We start from the raw sequence: 21,244 nt of genomic DNA on the forward strand, positions 1-21,244 counted from the left end.
ATTTTAGTATTACTTGAATTTAATAATGCTAATTCTTCTAATCTATGAGCATGTAGTATCTGTTCATTTCTGTTTTTCTTTTTGTGTCACTTAAAAATATCATAATTTTTTTAAAGATTTATTTATTTGTTCATACAGAACTGGGGTATAGGCCAGAGGCTCAGGGGCGGTGAGAGGCTTCACCAGACACAGAATGGGGAGCAGAACAGACAGACTGATGAAGTACACTGCTGAGGGGAGCAGCAGGAGGGTCAGGAGAGGTAGGCCATGGCAAAGCCATATGGTCACCTCCGGGGCAGGTGGGAATCGAACTGATGCGGAAGTGGCTTTAGCTTCTCAGTGCTGTGCTTTAACCTGCTGCACCACCAAGGAGGGCCAAGATGTCTTATAATTTTAATTGTGCAAGTCAATAAACTTTGTCAAGTTTATTGTTAGCTAAAGAGAAGTGTTGATTTTTTTTTTCTCTCTCTCTCTCTCTTTAACTACTAATGTCCAACATGCTATTGGAAGTCCTAGCAAGACCAGTTATGCAAGAGAAAGATTTAAAAAGAATCCAACTTGGGAAAAAAGAAGAGTAAAATTATCACTGTTGTAGGATGAAATGATAATATATATTAAAAAAAATGATAGTCCACTTATAACTATTAGAAACAATAATCAACACAGTATGGTTTTATTTTATATTTTGGCCTTTGATGTCCTTCATGATTGTTGAAACCTGTCATGGCATTTGCTGAGACAGAAGAATGTGAGAGGAGCATGGTGTGTATGTGCCATAATCTGTCTTTCATTTGTAGTGCCACTGATACCACTCCTCAGGCATTTCTGAGCTGAGACACTGCAGAATGTATACTTTAGCGTTCTTCATGATGTCAGTATCCTCTCTTAAGGGGTAATGGATCAGCAGTGAAGACCAGATCACTGTTTCTAACTTGTGTGTGGAGCACTTCAGCTTCTCTCAATGTTATTTCCTCTAAATCAAAGTTTCTTGCCTCCAACTATGACTGAGCTAGTTGACTAACTCTCAGTCATCCTGCATTATCTTGTCAAAGCTTCACCCACTTCCTGTTTTAACAGCATGACCCTTCTGTGTATATCCTCTGTGCAGTCTCTTGGTGCTGATGTCCAGTGGTTATTTTAGTTTTGCCTGAAGCCACAGGACTCTCTGGGTGTAGTGTTTCTCTGGTTAAATATCATAAGCTTTTCTGAGGAGTTAAGCAGGAGCCACCTCTGACATCTTTTTGCACCAAGCATGCAGGGTTTTAGGGAATCAAAATTTGAAGGGATCTTTTCTCTACATGATTTTACTTTATATCTAAGTTGTAACATTAATGTTTTTGGTAAAATTATTATGTATACATGTTATTATGCACCCAAACTCTTTAGACAAAGGTGTTCAGGTAGTGTTAAAATAGCAGTCCAGTACTGAATAGTCTATAACTTAAATCTTTTTTTTTAAGACCATTTTGTCTATCTTAGAAACTAAATAAATATGAAAAAAAATAGAGATAGGTTCAGTTATGAAAAATTCTTACTTAGTGAATCAAATGCCAACCACTGTATTTTGAGATACATCTGAAATGATTTCAGTGTAATCATTTATTGACCTTGTATTTTATTAAATTCACCAACTATTTATCAGTTAATAATTTTCTGGTTCTAGAAGGCCTAGATATTTGGTATCTAAAGCCATGGAAGATACCTCTCATTGTCTTTTCTGTTATAAACAAAGTTTAAAAGTAATCTTAGTAGGAAACTATTGTTGACCATGAGGGTACTTAAACATAAAAAGTGAAAAATATTATCTATGAGGCAAGTTTGGAAGACTTATATTTTTCTTGCAATATGAATACTAGCATTTTTATTTGTCTTCAGCGTAACAAATTCTCTGTGGGCCTTTAAACATAACTTCTATTCTTGCTTTACAATTTTGAAATTAGTTTATCTCTGATTGAAGCTTTAAAATTCAGTGTTCTTGTATTCTCTTAGATTACTAAGTACATCAAATTTGAGTTTGAGTTTGAAGTTAAAACAGATCTATAGTTTTCATTTCTATGTAATGCCCTCTTTTATTAGAATGGTAAATGGTCAAGAGACTTAATTTCTCAAGTTGAAATTAAACCTATTTATATTCATTAGCATTTATCAAGTAGCTGATAATTGTAATGGATTTCTTTAATCACTTTATATTTTCTCTCCAATTTAGTATAGTATAAAAGGAGGCCATAGTCTACAAAATCGGGAGATACGTTTTCAGAAGATTTTGTCAGATAGTCCAGGACCAGCAAGCTATGATCAGCCTTATCTTGGGCCATTAGGTACCATGAACAAGAAAGTGCTAGAGGCTAAAGAACATCTTCAATCAGTAAGTTGGTGTTTTAAGATTTTCTTCTAATGACATTATAAGTTAAATTAAAATATAAAATTCTAGTATATTATGAAATACCAAGTAAATGTAAAGGAACTTATAAAATGGCAGGTTTTATTAATATCTATATTGTACTTAGTTATTTAATGAATTTTAAGAGCTTTAGTTTTTTTTAAGATTTATTTATCTGTTAATCAATCAATCAATTAATCAATTAATTAAGGGGCAGTGAGAGGACTCACCAGAGACAGAGTAGTGAGCAGAACAGGCAGATCAGCAAAGTACACTGCTGAGGGTAACAGCTAGAGGGTCAGGAGAGGTCTGCCACGCCATGTGGATCACCTCCAGTGCTGGGGATCGAACTCACACTGAAGAGGCTGCCACTAGCTTGCAGTGCTGCCTTGTAATCTGTTGTGCCACCAGGGAGGGCCAAGAGCTTCAGTTTTCAACTGTTTTGTCATCTAACTTAATTTTTGCTTTTGATAAATTTATTGTCAGTTTCAGTGTCTATGGTGAAGAGAAAATAAGAGAAATTAAAAATAAAAATGTGGGCCCTCCCTGGTGGCTCAGCGGGTTAAAACACAGCACTGAGAAGCTAAAGCCACTTCTGCATGAGTTTGATCCCCGCCTGCCCCGGAGGTGACCACATGGCGTGGCAGACCTCTCCTGACCCGCCCACTGCTCCCCTCAGCAGTGTCCTTCATCCATCTGCCTGTTCTGCTCCCCACTATGTCTCTGGTGAAGCTTCTCACCACCCCTAAACCTCTGACCTGTAACCCAGTTCTGTATGCACAAATACATAAATCTTTAAAAAAATAAAAATAAAAATAAAAATGTGTATGGTTTTAGTATACATATACTAAAGCATAATTCCCTAATTAAGGAAACACCACAAAATTTAGAAGAGGTATATATATATATGTGTGTGTGTGTGTGTGTGTAGATAGATCCACACTCACAAACATATATATACATGCAAACATACACATATATAAAACTGATATAAGGTGAAAGGTGATAGATGCTAAACTGATGATCAAGGTAAGGCCATATGAAAATTTTCAATTTTCTTTCATTTACTTATTTGTTTTTTAAACACCTGTGTTTATGAACACTGTAGAATTTCTCTCATTTAGTGTGTTCACTATAGTTTTCCAAACATTAAATTGCCCATAGTCCTCCTCCTCTCTCCTGCGCTTTGCTCCCTACCTGTTCTTGACTTTCCCCCCTCCTCTTCTCCTTTTCCTTCCTAAGTGTCTCATAGGGTGTACTTTCAAGGGTCAATATTACAGTTTGTCTTGGTTCTCTACATTCCACATATAATTGCCAACTTATCTTTTTTCTGACTTATTTTATTTGGAGTAATCCCTTCAGTTCCATGCATGTTGCCACACTACAGAATAAGTTTGTTTTTTTTTTTTTTTTGGTCACTGAGTAGTATTTCATTGTGAATATGCAGCACATCTTTTTTTAAAAAAAATATATTTAATTCTTATTTTACATCAGGTGTAGTCCCCACAGATTTTCCACCACCAATTCATCCATGTCCCTTGTCATCAAATCACCTTAGTCCCTTGTGTTCTTCCTGTCCTCATTTTGTATGCTACCTTGTAATTCTTACACTACCATGTAATTTAATTTTTTTTATCTATATATTTATTGTCTCCGGTCTTACGTTCAGTTCTTTTATCCATTTTGAGTTGAATTTTTTGAATGGTGTGAGGTAGTTGTCTAGTTTCATCCTTTTGCTTGTGGTGTTATAATTTACCCAGCACTATTTATTGAGCAAACTGTCCTTGTGCCATTGTATATATTTTTCTCCTTTACCAAAGATTAGTTGTCCATATATGTGTTGATTTATTTCTTGGATTTCTATTGTGTTCCATTGGTTTGTGTGTCTATGTTCCCATACTATGATATTTTAATTATTATGGCTTTGTTGTATAGCTTAAAGTCTTGGCATTTGGTACCTCCATTCTCATTTACTAGTAAGGAAATAATTGGCTATTTGAGCTTTTTTTGTGGCTCTATATGAATTTCATCAGTATTTGTTTTATTTCTTTAAAGAATGCCATTGAGATTTTTATTGGAATATCTTTAAATCTGTAAGTTGCTTGTGGTAGGGTGGCCTTTTTGGTAATGTTATTTCTTCTAAACAATGAGCAGAGGATGTATTTCCATTTCTTTGTATCTTTTTCTGTTTAGGTGTTTTATAAATTTCTTTATAGATTTCTCAATTCTTTTGTTAGGTTCATTTTACAAAAGAGATGATTTACAATTTTCTTGATTTCTTCTTCAGATTGGCTATTTGCATACAGGAAGACCACTGACGTTTGTGTGTTGATTTTGTATATTGATACTTTACTATAAAGACTGATTGTTTTGATTTGTTATTCTGTGGAGTGTTTAGAGTTCTCTATGTATATTATCATAACACCTACAAATAGTGATAGCTTTACTACTTCTTTCCTTATTTGGATTGCTTGTATGTTTTTCTTTCTGTGTGATGTTGAGCGTTGGTGAGTGTCAACATATTTGTCTTGTTCCCGGTCTTAAAGGAAATACTTTCAGCTTTTCACCATTGATAGTAATATCAGCTGTAAGTTTATCACATATGACTTTTTTCGTGTTAAAGTATGCCTTCTATTCTGAGAATTTCAAGGGCTTGCATCGTCTCTCCTTATCTCCAGAATTGGCCAAGGGGGGAAGGGAAGCAAGTCTCCTTCTAGTGCCTAGGAGCCTGGGCAAGCTCCTGGGTCCTAGCACCTGGGCACACTGGCAATATGGGTTTGGGGCTGCAGCCTTTCCCTGCAGCTGGGATTCTGCTCACCCAGCTGAGCTGTCTTTCCTTATCTCCTGGGCAGGCTAAGTGGGCAAGGGAAAGAAGTCTCCTCTGGTGACTAGGCACCTGCACGCTCCCAAGTCATAGCACCTGGGCGCCTAGGCAATCAAGGATGGGGCTGCAGCCTTTCTCTGCTTCTTGGATTCTACTCACGTAGCTGAGCTGTCTCTCCTTATCTCCAGGGCTTGCTGAGGGGGGAAGGGAAGCAAGGCTCCTTCTAATGGCTGGCAACTGAGCACTCTTGGGTCCTAGCACCTGGGTACCTGGGCAATCCGGGTTCGGGGCTGCAGTCTTTCACTGCAGCTTGGATTCCACTCACCCAGCTGCACTATCTCTCTTTATCTCTAGGACAGGTCGAGGGTGAAAGGGAAGCAAGTCTCCTGGCACCTGGGTGCTCCTGTATGGGGATCAGGGTTCCCCTATCAGAAATCCCTAAACACCGATTCTCCCTCAGTCATATTCCTTCTAGTGAGTCCAGGGTGTTCTCATTTGGGCTGAAAGTTACAGTATGTAAGTCCACAGACCGTTTTGCGTTTTATATTCCTGTGTGGGTTTGACATAGTGATTTTGGCATCTTCACTCTGCTGCCATTTTGCTGGAAATCCCCAAATTTTGATTTTTAATGAAAAAATTAAAATGACTCCATATCTTTTTATTGATTAGTTTAGACCATTTCATTGAAGGTTAATATTGATTTGTTGGCATCTGTTATTTGCCATTTTGTTTGACTCTTTTTTTTTCCTTGCCTTATTCTGTTCTTTTTATTCATTCCTTGTTCATTTTGGATTTAAGACTTCTTAAAGTAATTTTTTGCAGCTGGGGTTTAGTCAAAATGTATTTCTAGAGTTTCTGTTTGCCTGGAAAGTCCTTATTGTGTCTTAATATAGGAAGGAGAGCTTTTCAGACAAATATTTTCGTTGACATTTAGGGTCATCTTAGAATTTGTTGAATATGTGCCTCAATTATTTTCTTGCCTGTAGTATTTATTCAGAGATGTCTGATGTTAGCTGGATTGGTTTTCCTTTATATTTTACCTGTTTTTTCCCTCTTGTCAACTTCATTATATTTTCCTTGCCTTGGAATCTTGGGAGCTTTACTATTATGTTTCTTGATGTTGTTTTCCTTTTATCATGGAAATTTGGCTTTCTGGCTTCTTGTATGTCTTATTTTCATCTCCATCTGATGCTTGGGGAGTTCTCTTCCATTATCTCCTCGAATAGTTCCTCAATTCCTTTGACTTTCTCTTCACCTTCTGACATTCCTATAACTCACATTTCCTTTCTTCATTGTGTCAGATAGCTCTCAAAGTGTTTCTTTATTTTATTTTTTCTTTTGTACTTCTCTTTCCTTTTCTGTTTTGATTCTTTTTATTCTGTTTTTTGATTTGTATCTTTGGGATTACTAATTTGTTCTTCCATTTCATCAATTCTTTTTCTTTGCTTTTCCAGAGCTCTCCATCTCCTCCGCTAACCTTTTAATATCCACATTTCTTTTCTTTCTTTTCTTAAATTCTCATGTTTGTTCTTCAGTTCATTGACTATTTGTCTCATTTTAAAATCTAAAAATCTAAAATCCATTTTAGATTTTTGTCTCATATATTTTTGTATTCTCTGTTTTTTGATCATGGTGGTTCTATATTCTTTATCTTACAAGCAGAGTTCTTTCATGTCTTTTTTTTTTTTTTTTTAGTTCTGGTGACTGCTTTTAATTTCTTTGGTGTTTCTTCCCGCTGCAGGTTTGCTTGGTTATTTGCATTTTTCCTTTCCCCTGTCATTTTTTTTGGTAATGTGTTCTATCTGATGGGACACTGTGTTGTTGGTATCCGGCTGGCATTTCTTCTGTGTGCTTTGGAATCTCAGGAACAGTCTGTGAGACCATGTTTAGCACTAATGTGTCAGAACTCCACAAGAATAATGATGTTGTGAATATGTTGATGGGTGTTTTTTCTGTATTTCCTCTGTTCCAGGATGGCATAGTGGAATTCCTAGCTTTCAACTGTTGCTGGAGGTTACATATTCTCAAGTGGTGGCAGTAGTCCTGCTGTTGCCTGGTTTCTGTTTGTTGTCAGGTGGCTGTATGTTCCTATCAGCAGTGGCCATGCCCCTCTTCTGGCTTCCAACTATTGTGGTGCATTGTGCACTTGTAGTTGTGGCCATGCCCCCATCCACTGTCTTACTGGCCGGGAGCTATGTGCTGGCAGCCTTGCCCCCATCTGGCATCTGACTGGCTTATGGCTGGGAGTTGTACACTCATGATACAGGCCATACCTCTGCCTAGCTTCCAACTATGGAATGGTACTGTGCACTTGTGGGGGCAGCCACATTCCTGTCTACCCTCTGACAATGGCTTGGGGCTGTGCACTGGCAGTCATGCCTTACCTAGCTTCCAAATATAGCTGGGAACTGTGTGCTAATAGTGATGGCCACACCCTGCCTGGCTCAGACTATGGTAGGGAGCTGCATGTTCAAGGCAGTGGCCATACTCTTCTCCTCTGTCTATGATGGGGAGCTGTACAATCTTGGTGGTGGCCACACCCTAGACTGACTTTTGACTGTGGTGGGGGAGTTGTGTACCCTGCCTGGCTTCTGACTATCCCAGAGCAATCCAGGCAGCAGGCATACCCATGCCTGGCTTCCCACTATGTTGGGGAGCTTTGGGCTTATGGTGGTAGTAGTCTCCCAGCTGTTGCCTGGCTTTCAACTATGGCAAGGGCTATGTACTTGTTAAACCCCTTTCCAGTTTCTGACTGTGGCTTATGAGCCGAGCCTTTTCATTCCTGCAGGTCTCACCCCCACCCACCAGTTGCCAGTTGTGCTCAACTCAGTTCCAAGTCATATGCTTGGGACCTGCTGGAGCACTGTTCCCTCTACATGAATTAACCTGCTGACTTTTGTGTCACGTTCTGGATTTTTTAGATCATTCGGTATTTTCCTGTTGCTTTCAAACTTTATCTCCTCCTTTTTCTTTTCTTGGTCAATGTGTTTGGATTGTGGGTGGAGGAGGGAGAAGGGATCTTGATGAATATCTCCCTCTCCTCTCTTTCTCCATTGCTTTCACCTTCCTCCTTCTTTTGGATTATCAATCTTGTCCAAAACATCTGGCTCTTTCCAGGGAGTTGCTGCAGTTTATCCCTTATGCCATGTAGGTATATGTAACACATCTTCTTGATCCATTCATCTTTTCTGGGACATTTAGGTTGTTTCTGTCTCTTAGATATTGTAAAGAGTGATGCTATAAACATGGGAGTGCAGTTTTGTTTTCAAATCATTGTTTTTGTGTTCTTTGGATAGACATACACACATATGTACAGAAGTTCTTTAATTTGATGTAGTCTGAGCTATTTATCCTTTCTTTCACTATCTTTGCTTTGGGTGATGTATCTTTAAAGATAATGTAACTAATTCTTTTCAGATTTTATTTTCTCTATTTATTGTCTTACAGTTATTTAATTCTAAGAATCTCTACAGGTTATTTTGGCTATTGAATTATTTGCATAAATTTTTATGGTAATCCCTTGTCATCTGCTGAATTACTAAAGTGTCTGTTGTAACTTATCTTTCCTTTTTGATCCTATATATTTGAGTTTTTTTCTTTCTTTTTTAAGACAGCCTGGCAAAAGCTTTGTTCTATTTAGCTTTTCTAAGAACTTTTCATTTTATTGATCTTACAAACTATATTTTTGTTTGCTATTTTGTTTTATTTATTTTTTAAAGATTTATTTATGCATACAGAACTGGGGTACAGGCCAGAGGCACATGGCCAGTGAGAGACTTCACCAGAGACAGAACAAAAAACAGAACAGGCAGATCAATGAAGTACACTGCTGAGGAGAGCAGTGGGCAGGTCAGGAGAGGTCTGCCATGCCATGTGGACCACCTCTGTGGCTGGAGATGGAATTTGCACTGAAGTGGATGCAGCCAGCTTGCAGTACTGTGCCCTAACCCATTGCCTCACAGGGAGGGTCTGGTTACTATTTTATTTATTTTCTGTTCTAATGATTATTGTCTTTCTTCTACTGATTTCTGCTTCTTTCTCTACTTCCTTGAGATTACAGATAAGGTTGGTTGTGTTCTAATTTCTTAATGTGGGCCTATATTACTCTAATAATATAAGCCATTCTTAGAAGTGACTTTGTTAGGCTAGCTGTGAGTACTAAAGGGGTGGAAGGACTCCTGGTTGAGAGGCTGAGTTACAGGGAACTCACCCCATTAATCAGCAGAGAGTCTAGAGGCTTGTTTCTAGTGGCCAAGATTGTGGAGGGTATAATTATAATTATTATATATCTTACATTAAAGGAATTTTTGAAAGTAGGATAATCACACTGGAAACTCCTAAATTTGACAATGTTATCCTGTTAAGTCCTGAATGACTGTTTTTAGTATTAAATCATGTATGTATGCAGCTATTTACACATACATAATGTCATATAACTTAGACAGCTATCATCATAAATACAGTTTTATATTTTCATTTTGTATTATATAGTAAAAATTGGAAATGTTATTTGTACATGGAGGGAAGTCATGAATTGGGAAGGAGTAAATTTAGGAATTATTTCAGACAAATTCAGTTTGTATTTGTCTGGCAGATACTATGATAAAATAACATAAAGAACCACTTTAAATTGTTGATGTGTCTATAGGAATGAATGCCTGTTTTCAGAATTCACAATACTTGATTTACAAAGCAACATTAATAACCAAGACAAGAGAGAAAATACTTGCCTCATAAGGTGACTCTAATAATAGTATCTTTGTTTATACTATCATTTATGACTTAAATTCACTCTGTTGTGTTACTGTTATAAAACAGATATTTTAGTTTATATTATGAAGCTTGTTAAGTTAAAAATTAATAACTCTCTTTTAGAAATTTATAGTATTTGTCCTTTACTCAGGCTACTTTTGCTTTTCCCTTTGAATATATATATAAAATATTTTCCCACAGAAAATTTCAAGGGCAATTACAATATCCAGAAGATTTGAAGTTCCTTCAATTCCTTCTTGTGGACAGTCATATGGTTATGATATAAATGAGGATGGCAGTATAAAAAAACATTTTCCACCTGATAGTGACAGCACTCTAGGGCCGGCATACTATAAACCTCAATTTGTAAGTATAATGTGTATCCTATGAACTAGATCTTTTTGGATCACTGAGTAGTTTTCCATCATATATTTGCCAAATATTTTTGATCCACTAATCTATTTTTGGGCACTTGTTGTTCCTATAGCTTTGCTATCATAAACAGCGTTGCAATGAACATGGGAGTACAAGTTTCCTTTTGAATTAGTGTTTTTGTATTATTTAGATAGATACCTAGAAGTGGAGTTTCTGGGTCCTATGCAAATCAATTTTTAATTCTTTTGACACACTTCCATACTGCTTTCCAAGGGTGCTGGGCCAATCTAAATTTCATCAATAATGTAAGAAGGGTCCTTTTCTCCCACACCTTTGAAAATACTTGCCATTCCTGGTCTGGCCTTTTTGATGTAAGCCATTCTCAAAGGTGTGAGGTGGTATCTCATTGTGGTTTTGATAATACATTATAATGAGTATATTTTCATATGCCTGTTGGCCATCTTAATGTCTTCTTTGAAGAAGTGCCTATTTAGCTCTTCTGCCCATTTTTGGGTTAGATTGTTTTCTTTTTGTTGAATTGTATATCTTTGTAGATCTTTTATATCACTCCCTTGTCTGCTATATTGTCCTCAGTTTCTCCCACTCAGTAGTCTGTCTGTTTTGGGCACTTTCTCTTTCTCTGTACAGAAGTGTTTAAATTTAATTTAGTTCCAGTTGTTTATTTTCCTTTTTTCCTAGAGATGAATCCATAGATAACTTTTCTGAGGTTTATGTCAAGGATTGTTGTCCCTATATTTTCTTCTATGTATGTTATAGCTTTAGGTCTTACATCCAAGTCTTTTACCCGTTTTGAGTTGATTTTCATATATGTTGTAAGGTAATAGCCTAGTTTTATTCTTTTGCATGTGGCAGAACTTCCATGTTCATTTATATACTTTGTTCTTTTGTTGTATAATGGCTGTCTGTAAATATGTGTGCTTTTTTGTTTTTCCTGGGGTTTTAACTCCCATAGTCTTTGTGTCTATTTTTATCTATGTGGCTTTAATTATTGTGTGTCTATAGTATAGTTTGACATCTGAAATTGTAATATATCAATTTTCAACCTTTTTTATTCAGGAGAAGTTTTTTCTTTTTTCTTTTTTTGTAGTTCCGTGTGAGTTTCAGTAATCTTTTTTGAACAATGCCATTGGGATTTTTACTGGGCTACAATTCTATATAAATTGCTTTAGGTAAAATGACCATTTTGACAATTTTGATCTTTTCTATCTATAAGCAGCTATATCTTTCGATTCTTTGTGTTTTTTTTCTTTCTTCTAACAATATTTTATATATTTTTTCTTGTATAGTTCCTTAACTTCCTTTATTCCCAGGAACTTAATTTTTTTAGTGAGATTGTAAATGAGATGACTTTCTTAATTTCTTCTACTTCTAGTTTATTATTTGTATATAGCAGTGCAACAAATTTTTTGAATATGTGATTTTGTATACTGCCATTATGCTGGACTGAATTATAACTTCAGTAAGTTTTTCTGTGGGGTTTTATGGTTCATTAACTATATGTTATCATGTCTTCCACAAATAATAGCTTTACTTCTTTCTCAATTCTGATTTTTTATATTGTGTTCTCTTATAATTTCCCCAGGTAGGACTTCTGCTACTATGTTGGAAAGTAGTGAGAGTGGACATTCTTGCCTTGTAACAGATTTTAGAGGAAAGGCTTTCAGTTTTTTACCATTGAGAATTGGAGTAACTGTGTTTTTGTTATATAGGACTTTAATTATGTTATGCTATGTTAAATCCCCAATTTTTAAGCGTTTTCATCATAAATGAATGTTTTTATTTTCTATGGTTTCTATCTTCATGAATTTGTTGATGTTTGTCTTGTGATCTAGTATATGGTTATTCATGGAAAATGACCCATGTGCGCTTGAGAAAAATTTAAAATTGACTTTTGTTTGGTCTGTAATATAAATGTCACTAGACACATGTCTAGCTCTTTGTTTAGGGCAACTATGTTATTATTCATTTTGTGTCATGTTAATAATGTCCTTTAGTGAGAGTTGATATTGAGGTTCAATCGTATATGCATTTTAAAATTGATAGTAGTTGTCTGATGTGTTTTTTGCTCTTTTGTTTGATGAGTATATATTAATGAGTGTTATATATTTCTGCTGTGTTGCTTCACTGATCTTTGAATAGTTTCTATCTCTGTCTTTTTTTACTGTTTTAAGGTTGGATATTTATTTTGTCTGACATGAAGATGGTTGTTTCTGCCTTCCATTGGAAGCCATTTGGTTGCATAATTATTTTCTATTCTTTCACTTTCTTTTTATTTTTGTTACTTAGTTGTGATTCCTGGAGGCACCAGATGCTTGGATTCATTTTCTTAATCCATCTATTGATATATATTCTTTGTCTTTTCATTGACTTCAGTCTATTACTGTTTAGAATGATTGGTGACATGTAAATGTCCATCACTGGCATTCCCTTCCCTCTAACTTTGTGGTTTGCTTAATTATTCAGTTCTTTGTACTTGTTCCTCTCTTTGACTTATATCCTAAGTGTTCTTATAATATTTCTTGGAGGGGGAGGTGTTTGATGGATACAAACTCCCTAATATTTTCTCTGTCTGAGAAGTTTCCTTGTATGTTTATCATTCAGGAAAGCGAGCATTCCAGGATACAGTAGTCTTGTTTTTGTTTTGTGTGTTTGTTTTAAGTATTTTGAATATGCCATTCCTTTTTGCTTCTACTTAGTTTTTTTCTTTTCTTTTTTTTTTTTTTTTGAAAAATAAAGATGTCAGTCTAATTGTTACTCTAAAAGGTGGACAGGGACCTGAAGCTGGCCAAGGTCCCACTGCCCAAATACTTTATCAAATGTTGTCTGGGTTCGTCCATCACCTGCATGCACAATTGCAAAGCTGTTCAAGTGTAGGAGAAAACAACAAAGGGATTTATTTAACAAACAGAATAAACAAGAGTTATTGAGACCAATAGTACCTGTTTACTTTACCCAAAGTTGTGTGTGTCCAGAATGGTCCTATACAAAAATAGTTATGATGGCACTGAAGATGTACAGCTCTTCTCTTAAACTATAAGCCTAGTGTCTAAGGTAGTGTCCTCCTGTTACAGGGCAGAGAGAGGGATACCTCTGAATCCCCAAACCTGCCTGCTCTAAATAGGTTCTGCTATCTGCCGCATTAAGACAAAATATATAAGACCTTTAATGGAAAGGAACAATACAATATTACATACAATCAGTGTGCAATACAGCAAACATAAATAATATAGTTTCTAAATCAACCACCCAAATTTACTGATCCTCTTGTGGGTAAAAGTCTACCCAGATTGGACAAACAGCAAAGCAAGTCCTGAAAACCCACTACAAGTCTACAGTATCTTCTGGCAGGGACCTATAATAAAGGGTCAGAAATGGCTGGACAAGTCTTGGAGGAAAAGAAAAAAATCAAAATCAAAATAAACGCTGCCATAGTTAATTCTACACAGGTCTCTCACCCACATCTGTTGTAACCAGTCCAGGACAAAGAAGAAGCAAGCACAGTTTCTTCACGTCTCTCTGCTCCGTGTTCTTCCCTCAGATATCCTTCTGCTTCTTTATCCTGTTTCTATTCTTTTCAGTCTCTTCTCCAGATACTTCTCCCTGCTCAGTTTCACCCTCCTTCTGGTGGTGCAGGGAATCTAGAATCTCCCCTTTTCCTGGGGACCACCCTGTTACATTACTGCCTCTGCAGATCTGGGGCACACAACAACCAGACTCCAGGCCAGGTTTCATTTCATGAAGACAACAGAAGACAAAGCAGGAGGTGCTCTCGGAGCTGCAGGATGTTTCAGCAAAGCATCAAATGAATGACACTCAGGACAGCTGCCACAACAACCAAATGACCTGATAAATGGCCTCACTCATGCAGCTAAGCAAGCTGTAACCATAGCAAAATCAGGAACCTTTTCAGTGGATGGGCCACTTGGAAAGCCTCTTCCTTTCCAAGGTTGGCTACTGAAGGCCTCCACCTTCAGAAGTCCATGGCAGCCTTCTGTAATAATAGCCCAGACTGGGGATGAAATCCAAAAATGCTAAAGCAACTCAAATCTGGGACTCAAACCTTGACTTCTGGAGCTGAGACAAATAGCCTTCTTTTTTTTTTTTTTAACTTGGCCCTTCTTTTTTGCCATTTCTTTCTTCTTTCTTAGCCCATCTTCAAAATCTAATACTTTTCAGCATTTTTCTCTGTGCTGTTTGTCCTCACTAGTGATTCCCTGTAACAGTCCTTTGCTTCAGTCACCTTGTTATAGTTCTTTTATAGATAATGTTTTTGTCCTCATCAGTTTAATTATTTTTCTTTGTTTTGGACTCTCAAGAGTTTTACTATTCTGTGTCTTTTGTAGTTTCCCTTTATCCAGATAGATTTTGCTTCTTATATTTAATGTCCATTTCTTTATCAAGTTTGGGGTGTTCTCCACTGTTTTTCTAAATAGATTCTCAATTCCCTTTACTCCCTTTTTTCCATCTGGGAAGAACCATTCCTATCATTATATTTTCTTTCCTCATGGTGTCAGATAATTATTGAAGTATTTATTCAATGTATTTCATTTCTCTCCTACTGTTCTTTATTTTTTCTTGCCTGTTTTTCATCTTTGACATCACTGATTCATTCTACATCCATGACATTCTCCTGAAATTTTTTTATTCCTCCTGTAAAATCTGTTATTTCTTCTTTAATGTTTCAGTTTTGTATTCCTGTTCATTGATTGTGTTTCTCATAATATTCATTTCCTTTTCTAATATTTCTTTATGCTGTTCTCATTCTTTCGGTTTATTAATCATGACCATCTTGATTTCTGCTAGGTGAAGAATCTCTCTCATATCTGTTTGGATTGATTCTTGAATTCTGTTTTCTTTGTTTTCAATGGCTCACTTGGCCATTGTATTTTTCCTTCTCCCCATTGTTTGCTCTGAGTTTTCTCTGCTGCAGTTGGGGCTTTTATTTTATGTGTCCTTGTACCCCCTCTGTTCTGGGTATTTACTTGATGGTTGCCATAGCTACTTGGGTCTTATAGGATCTGTGGTGATGATAGGTCCTCTTCTAAGGCACTGTTGGCCATATTGTGGTTGCTGGGAGTGCTGATAGGATGCTGAGTAAAGAGGCTACGTCACTTTCAGGACTTTCACTTCCTCTTCAGGAGCAGTGGCTCAGGACCTCTTTCTGGTGGTCAGGCAGGTATACGTTTGCTGAAGATCTGTTATATAAAAGGAGGCCCAAGTGGACAAGACTGTAGTTTGAGTCTGCTTCTGAGTGGCTCAAAAATGCTGAATGGAATGAACTTCTTGGGTGTGGCTTGGGACTGATAGTGAAAAATCTAAGCCCTACATTGCCCAGCTTGGGACACATTCTGCTTGGATGTGCAATGAGTAAGATAAACTTACACTTTATTAAAAACATCAGTTTGTGTTCTTTATGATATTTATATCATTATGGGTTTATGAATTCATTTGTTTCAGAGTTATAATTTCTTACTTTCATTTACTTGAAATTTAAGTTATGTCTGATTTGATCTTTTGCAGCCCTTGCAAGCCACTTCTTATGTCTTTTACCATGTATCCATCAACCTTTGAACTTCCCTTACCTTTTTATACAATAAGATGTTACTGGTTCTTTTCCCACTTGCTTTAGCTTACTGTTCTAAATTTTATTTTTGTTGTGTTCCCTATATCATCATTATTATTACTCAATTGCTTAATTCATTATTACCCTGAAAGTAATTTAATAATTGCTAATCCATAGTTTCAAAAAAAAAAAAAGACAAAATAAAAAGTTCATACTTCCAGGTGACTATGGGCTGTACATAACAAATTTTTTGCTTGAACATTGAAGGTATGCCATAACACATGATAGAATATTCTGGAAATGCTGAGATTTATTGACTCAAGGAATTTAAGGAAACCTGAATCTAACCATTGTCTTACCATTAAGCTAATTATTCTAAGATTTCAGGGGACAAAGTGACAATATCAGTTAATGCTAACTTAGAAAAAAAATCTCAAAATAAGTAAACAACCACAATTAATGGGAGATTCGCTTTCATAGTTGTCACATATTACCTAAAATTTCAAGTATTTTTTTTAAGATTTATTTATTTATTCATACAGAACTGAGGTAAAGGCCACAGATGTGGAGGGTGAGAGGATTCACCAGAGACAGAGTGGGAAGCAGAACAGGCAGATCTACGAAGTACACTGCTGAGGGAGCAACAGGAGAGTCAGGAGAGGTCTGCTGCCCCATGCGAATCTCCTCCGGGGCAGGCGGGGATCGAACTCATGCGGAGGTGTCTTAAGCTTCTTAGTGCTGTGCTTTAACCCACTCTGCCACCAGGGATGGCCAAATTTCCAGTTTTTAATAAAAACATGACATGTATAAAGATTGAAAAAGTATGGTTCAAACATGGGGAAAGCAGAAACCAATAAAAACTCTTCTTCAGGAAGCTAAAATATTGAACTTGGAAGACAGCATTTTAAAATCAGCTATTTAGGCCCTTCCTGGTGGCGCAGCGGGTTAAAGTACAGCACTAAGAAGCTTAAGCCACTTCCACATGAGTTTGATTCCCACCTACCCCAGAGGAGATCCACATGGCGAGGCAGACCTCTCCTGATGCGTCCGCTGCTCCCCTCAGCAGTGTACTTCCTCGATCTGCCTGTTCTGCTCTCCTCTCTGTCTCTGATGAATCCTCTCACCCTCCACATCTCTGGTCTGTACCCCAGCTCTATATGAATAAATAAATAAATCTTTAAAAAAATAAATAAAAACAAATAATAAAATCAGGTATTTAAAATATATTCAGGGTAAGTGAGGCTATGTCTGTAGAAGTAAAAGTATAAGAATAATCTCATCAAATAGAAAATACTAAAAACCCAGAAATTATAGGTAAATAAAACAAATGGAAACTATGCTATTAAAAAGTATTATCATGGAAATGAAAAATTTACTAGAAGGATTCATGTTATATTTGAAATATCTAAAGAAAAATCACTGAGCTTGGAAAAATGTCAACTGATATATATAATCTGATGAATAGAAAAGGAAAAGGATGAATAATATATAAGGTCACTTTAGATAGTGTGGCACACTATTAAACATACCAACACATGATAATAGGAAATCCCACAAAAGAAACAAGAAAGAAATGGGACAGGCTGAATATATCCCAAATTTTCTTAAAAATATTAATATAAATATAAAATATGATTGGTTAAGGCCAAGTAGGATAAATGTGGTGAAATCCAGTCATAGATACAAAGTGTTTGAAGCAGAAGATAAAGTGAAAGATTGGAAGCAGCAAGAGAAAAAAATGAAAGGACTTCTTCAATAATATTAATTCTGGAGGCCAGAAGGTACTGGGATGGCTTTTCAAATTGCTTGGGGTAAAAACCAATAAAAAATTTATTATCAGATAACTATTCTATGTAAATGAAGGTGAAGTGAACCCATTTCCATATAAGTATCTGATAGAATTTATCTCTGTTATACCCCCTAAAACAAGTACTTTTGGGGAAGTTTTCATATGAAGTGAAAAGTAATTAGAAAATAAGTAAACTCTAACTATAAAATTAGAGAACATTAGTAAAGGTGTTAGCTAGTAGGATGAAAAGCACTACAGGACTCCACCCTCTAAATTGTTTCTGCCTTCTACTGCATCAAGAAAAAACATACTCTAATGCTTAAGATCAAAAAGAAAGGAACTTTAATATAGTGTGCAACAAAAAGAAGAGAAGAAAGAATATGTAGTTTCCTATTAATACCCCAAATTAAACACCCCCTTATTGATAAATGCTCAGCCAAACAGGGTTGTCTCAAAGCAGGTTCACTGAGGCCCTAAAGGTGCCACAAGTTAGGGAACCATAGGAAAAGGGCAGAAGGGGCCAGTTTGTCTGAAAGAAAAAGATCAAAATCAAAATACAAGTTAGGATAAAGGCCCACATTGTCAGCCTCCTCATGAGTCACTCACACATGTCTCTTTCTCTTTCAAGTGTCTCCTTCCATGTCTTCAAAGTCCCTGGTACAAGTCCAAGGCTGAGAAGACTGTGCAAGCAGCTTCTTTACTTTCATATCTCCTCTAGCTCCTCTAGGCTTCCTCTGCTTCTTCTTCCTTCACTAGTATTGTTAGGGGAAAAGGATGTCCTAAAGGACCTCTGCAGCGTTTTGTGGCCTCCACCCCCTACATCAATTTCCTGGACTCATGCCCTACTGCAGTGATTAGAAACTACAACTTCCAGAAATACCAAGGAGAGAACTACAAGGACTCAAGGGTGGAGCTAAGCAGACATCCTGGGTAACACCTGCTAGATTCTTTATATTACTTAATTATATTACTTAATTACTTAATTTTGATATTACTTAATTTTGATATTACTTAATTATCAAAAAAACTCTGAATAAATGTGTAATATTTCACCAAAATTGATAAAATTGAGCTATTATAAATCTCTAATGGTAAGAGGGTACTTCCCAGGAAAAAGGAAGGTTCCAGGTTCCTTGTCCCACCTTTGGAGGGTGGAGCTGAGGGAGGAAGAAGAGCTGGAGAGGATACAGGAGTAGAAAGGAACCTGGACAAAAAGGAGACCTTAAGGAGGCACATGGAGCAGAAAGAGACATGTGAAGAAACTGCACTTGTTTTTTGGTCCTGGACTGGTTGGAGCAGAACCTCCATGAGGCGGTTGATGGCAGCTTTTATCTTGATTTTGACTTTTCTCTTTTCTTCCCAGACTTCTCTGTTTCTGATCCTGTTCTATGTGTCCCTACCAGAAGATGCTTTAGACTTGCAGTAGGCTTTCTGGCCTTACGTTGGGCCAATCCAGATTTGTTGGATGCTTACCCATGAGTGGATGTGTAATATTGGGTGCTTGAATGGAAACTATATTCTTTAACTTTGCTGTATTGCACACTAATTGTATTAAAGTTCTTTTCTGTGAAAGGTCTATATGTTTTGTCTTGATGTGGTGGATGGCAGAACCTATTTTGAGCAGGCAAGTTTGGGGATTCTGTGGTATCCCTCTCCCTTCAGCTTTGGCAGCCCAGATGGATGGGCCATCTGAGGTTAGTCAACTGCATGAGGAATTGTGGCTTTCTCATGGCACTGTCTACCATAAACACAAATGAAGTTTTTGGTTTTTCTAGTATATTTCAGATATGTGTAGATTTGTTGTTGAAAAATCTGACTTGGGCCTTGTGGAAGCTGTGTTTAGTAACTTGCTAAGAGGTTTTATTTTGTGAAATTGTTCTATATAGCAGATTTATTCAAAAGGTGGTAGCATGTTGGACCATGTAGCCAGATCAAAGATGGCTTCTGAAGCCACTTGGCAGACTTGTCTGAAACTTCAAAGTTTTTGTTCTTTTGGTCTTCTGCTAAGATTTTTGCATTCTGCTTATGGCTTCTTTGGTTAGCTAAAGTCAAGTTTCTGGGATTTTGGGCTCTTGTGATCTATGCTGTTTTCTACACTTTTCTAACCTTTCTAAAGACAATAAATGGTTCTTCAGTGATATGTTGCTTTGATTTTGGTTTTGATTTTAACTCCTTCTTGAGGAGTTTTGCAAGCCAAGGATAGAGTAGTGGTGTGTATATTAGCAAATATATGTCTGCTTCCCACTGAGAAACATTATAGAAAGCACTCTACATGTCACATGATGTAACTTTACCAGGCTTTCATTCCTGTGTTGTTACTATTTCTCCCTAGTTGAAGAGGTATAATGTGTACTATTTTCTTGAATCTGTTCTTTCAATGTCTGTCCTAGAGTTTCTAACAGAAATAAGGAAATTGTGCCTTTTAATTGAAAGTTAAATGCTCATATTTTGATTTTGCCTTTTCAGGTTCTAATCTAGGAAACCCAAGGATTATAAACTTGGTGGCTAACAGAAGGCTACTTGCTTTTGCTTAAAAGTTAACCACTGATTTTTCTCTTTCAACTGTACAAGATAGGCTAGGATTGAATTCTAATAGGAAGGTTTAAATACTAAAAACCCTAAAAGGATAAATAAGGCCATGTAACTCATAATTATTAGAATTTTTCTTCCTATTTCCTAAGTTTTAGGTTTGTAGGATGACAGCTGAACATTTTGAACTCTTAAATTTATTTTCTTTCTCTCTTTTTTAAAGGTCCAAGACAGTCATTGGAAATCTACTCTTGTGAATTTCACAAGACAAGTTTGTAGTTGGGATTATGATACCCGTATTTCCTAATTATAATTTGCTAGGAACTACTGGTGTGTTGTTCCACTTTTAAACAGCCCATTACTGTTTGGGTTGATGTAGTTAGGAATTTTTAATTCTTATAGATTTTCTTTGCTTACTAAATTATGGAAAATACATGGAAAGGGCATTGTGTAGTCCCCTCTTCACTAATTTCATTTTCAATGTGAATAGCTAATGAATTATTTTTTGAGTTATATTACAACATTTACTTAAAATAATGAAACTCCTTGCTGAGGATGCATCAATTAAGTAATATTTTTTTTTTGTTAATTATTTTCCAAGTTCACAGTGGTTTGGGGATGATACTATCAACATTACTTGGCATATAGAACATGTGTTTAGAGCTAAGAGTATAACAGTTTATTCTACATTTTGGTTTGTATAAAATCTTTAAATTTTAAATTGACTATCTACCTGAATCTGCAGATCAGTGAGTTAACATTTGTCAGTTCACATGGTTTAATTGAAGTGAATATTAAGGAGTCCTGCAAAATAATATCTGTATAAAGATGATGTACTCAGTTCCTCCGCATATTCATAATAAGATTAGTAAAAAAACAGTCAGGAGTTCCTGATGAATTCTGCATACATCAGAATCAATGATACAAAATAAAGACTGAGATAGTACAAAACAGGAGAGGGGAAAAGGCTGCAGTATTGAGTTGTTTTGTTGTTATTAACTCAAGGGAAGA

At 36.4% G+C, this 21,244-nt stretch overlaps 1 protein-coding gene across 1 annotated transcript in view; it reads left to right on the plus strand.

Moving 5' to 3' along the window:
• STPG2 (sperm-tail PG-rich repeat containing 2) overlaps positions 1-21,244 on the plus strand; it is a 267,191-nt gene that overhangs the window by 34,654 nt on the left and 211,293 nt on the right. The window contains exon 3 of the mRNA XM_004681412.1: positions 10,158-10,322. Within this exon, the coding sequence (XP_004681469.1) occupies positions 10,158-10,322 (165 nt within the window). The remainder of the gene's footprint in view (positions 1-10,157; positions 10,323-21,244) is intronic.

Source organism: Condylura cristata, unplaced genomic scaffold (genome assembly GCF_000260355.1).
Source record: "Condylura cristata isolate star-nosed mole 26May11 unplaced genomic scaffold, ConCri1.0 scaffold00012, whole genome shotgun sequence".
NCBI classification, from domain to species: Eukaryota; Metazoa; Chordata; class Mammalia; order Eulipotyphla; family Talpidae; genus Condylura; species Condylura cristata.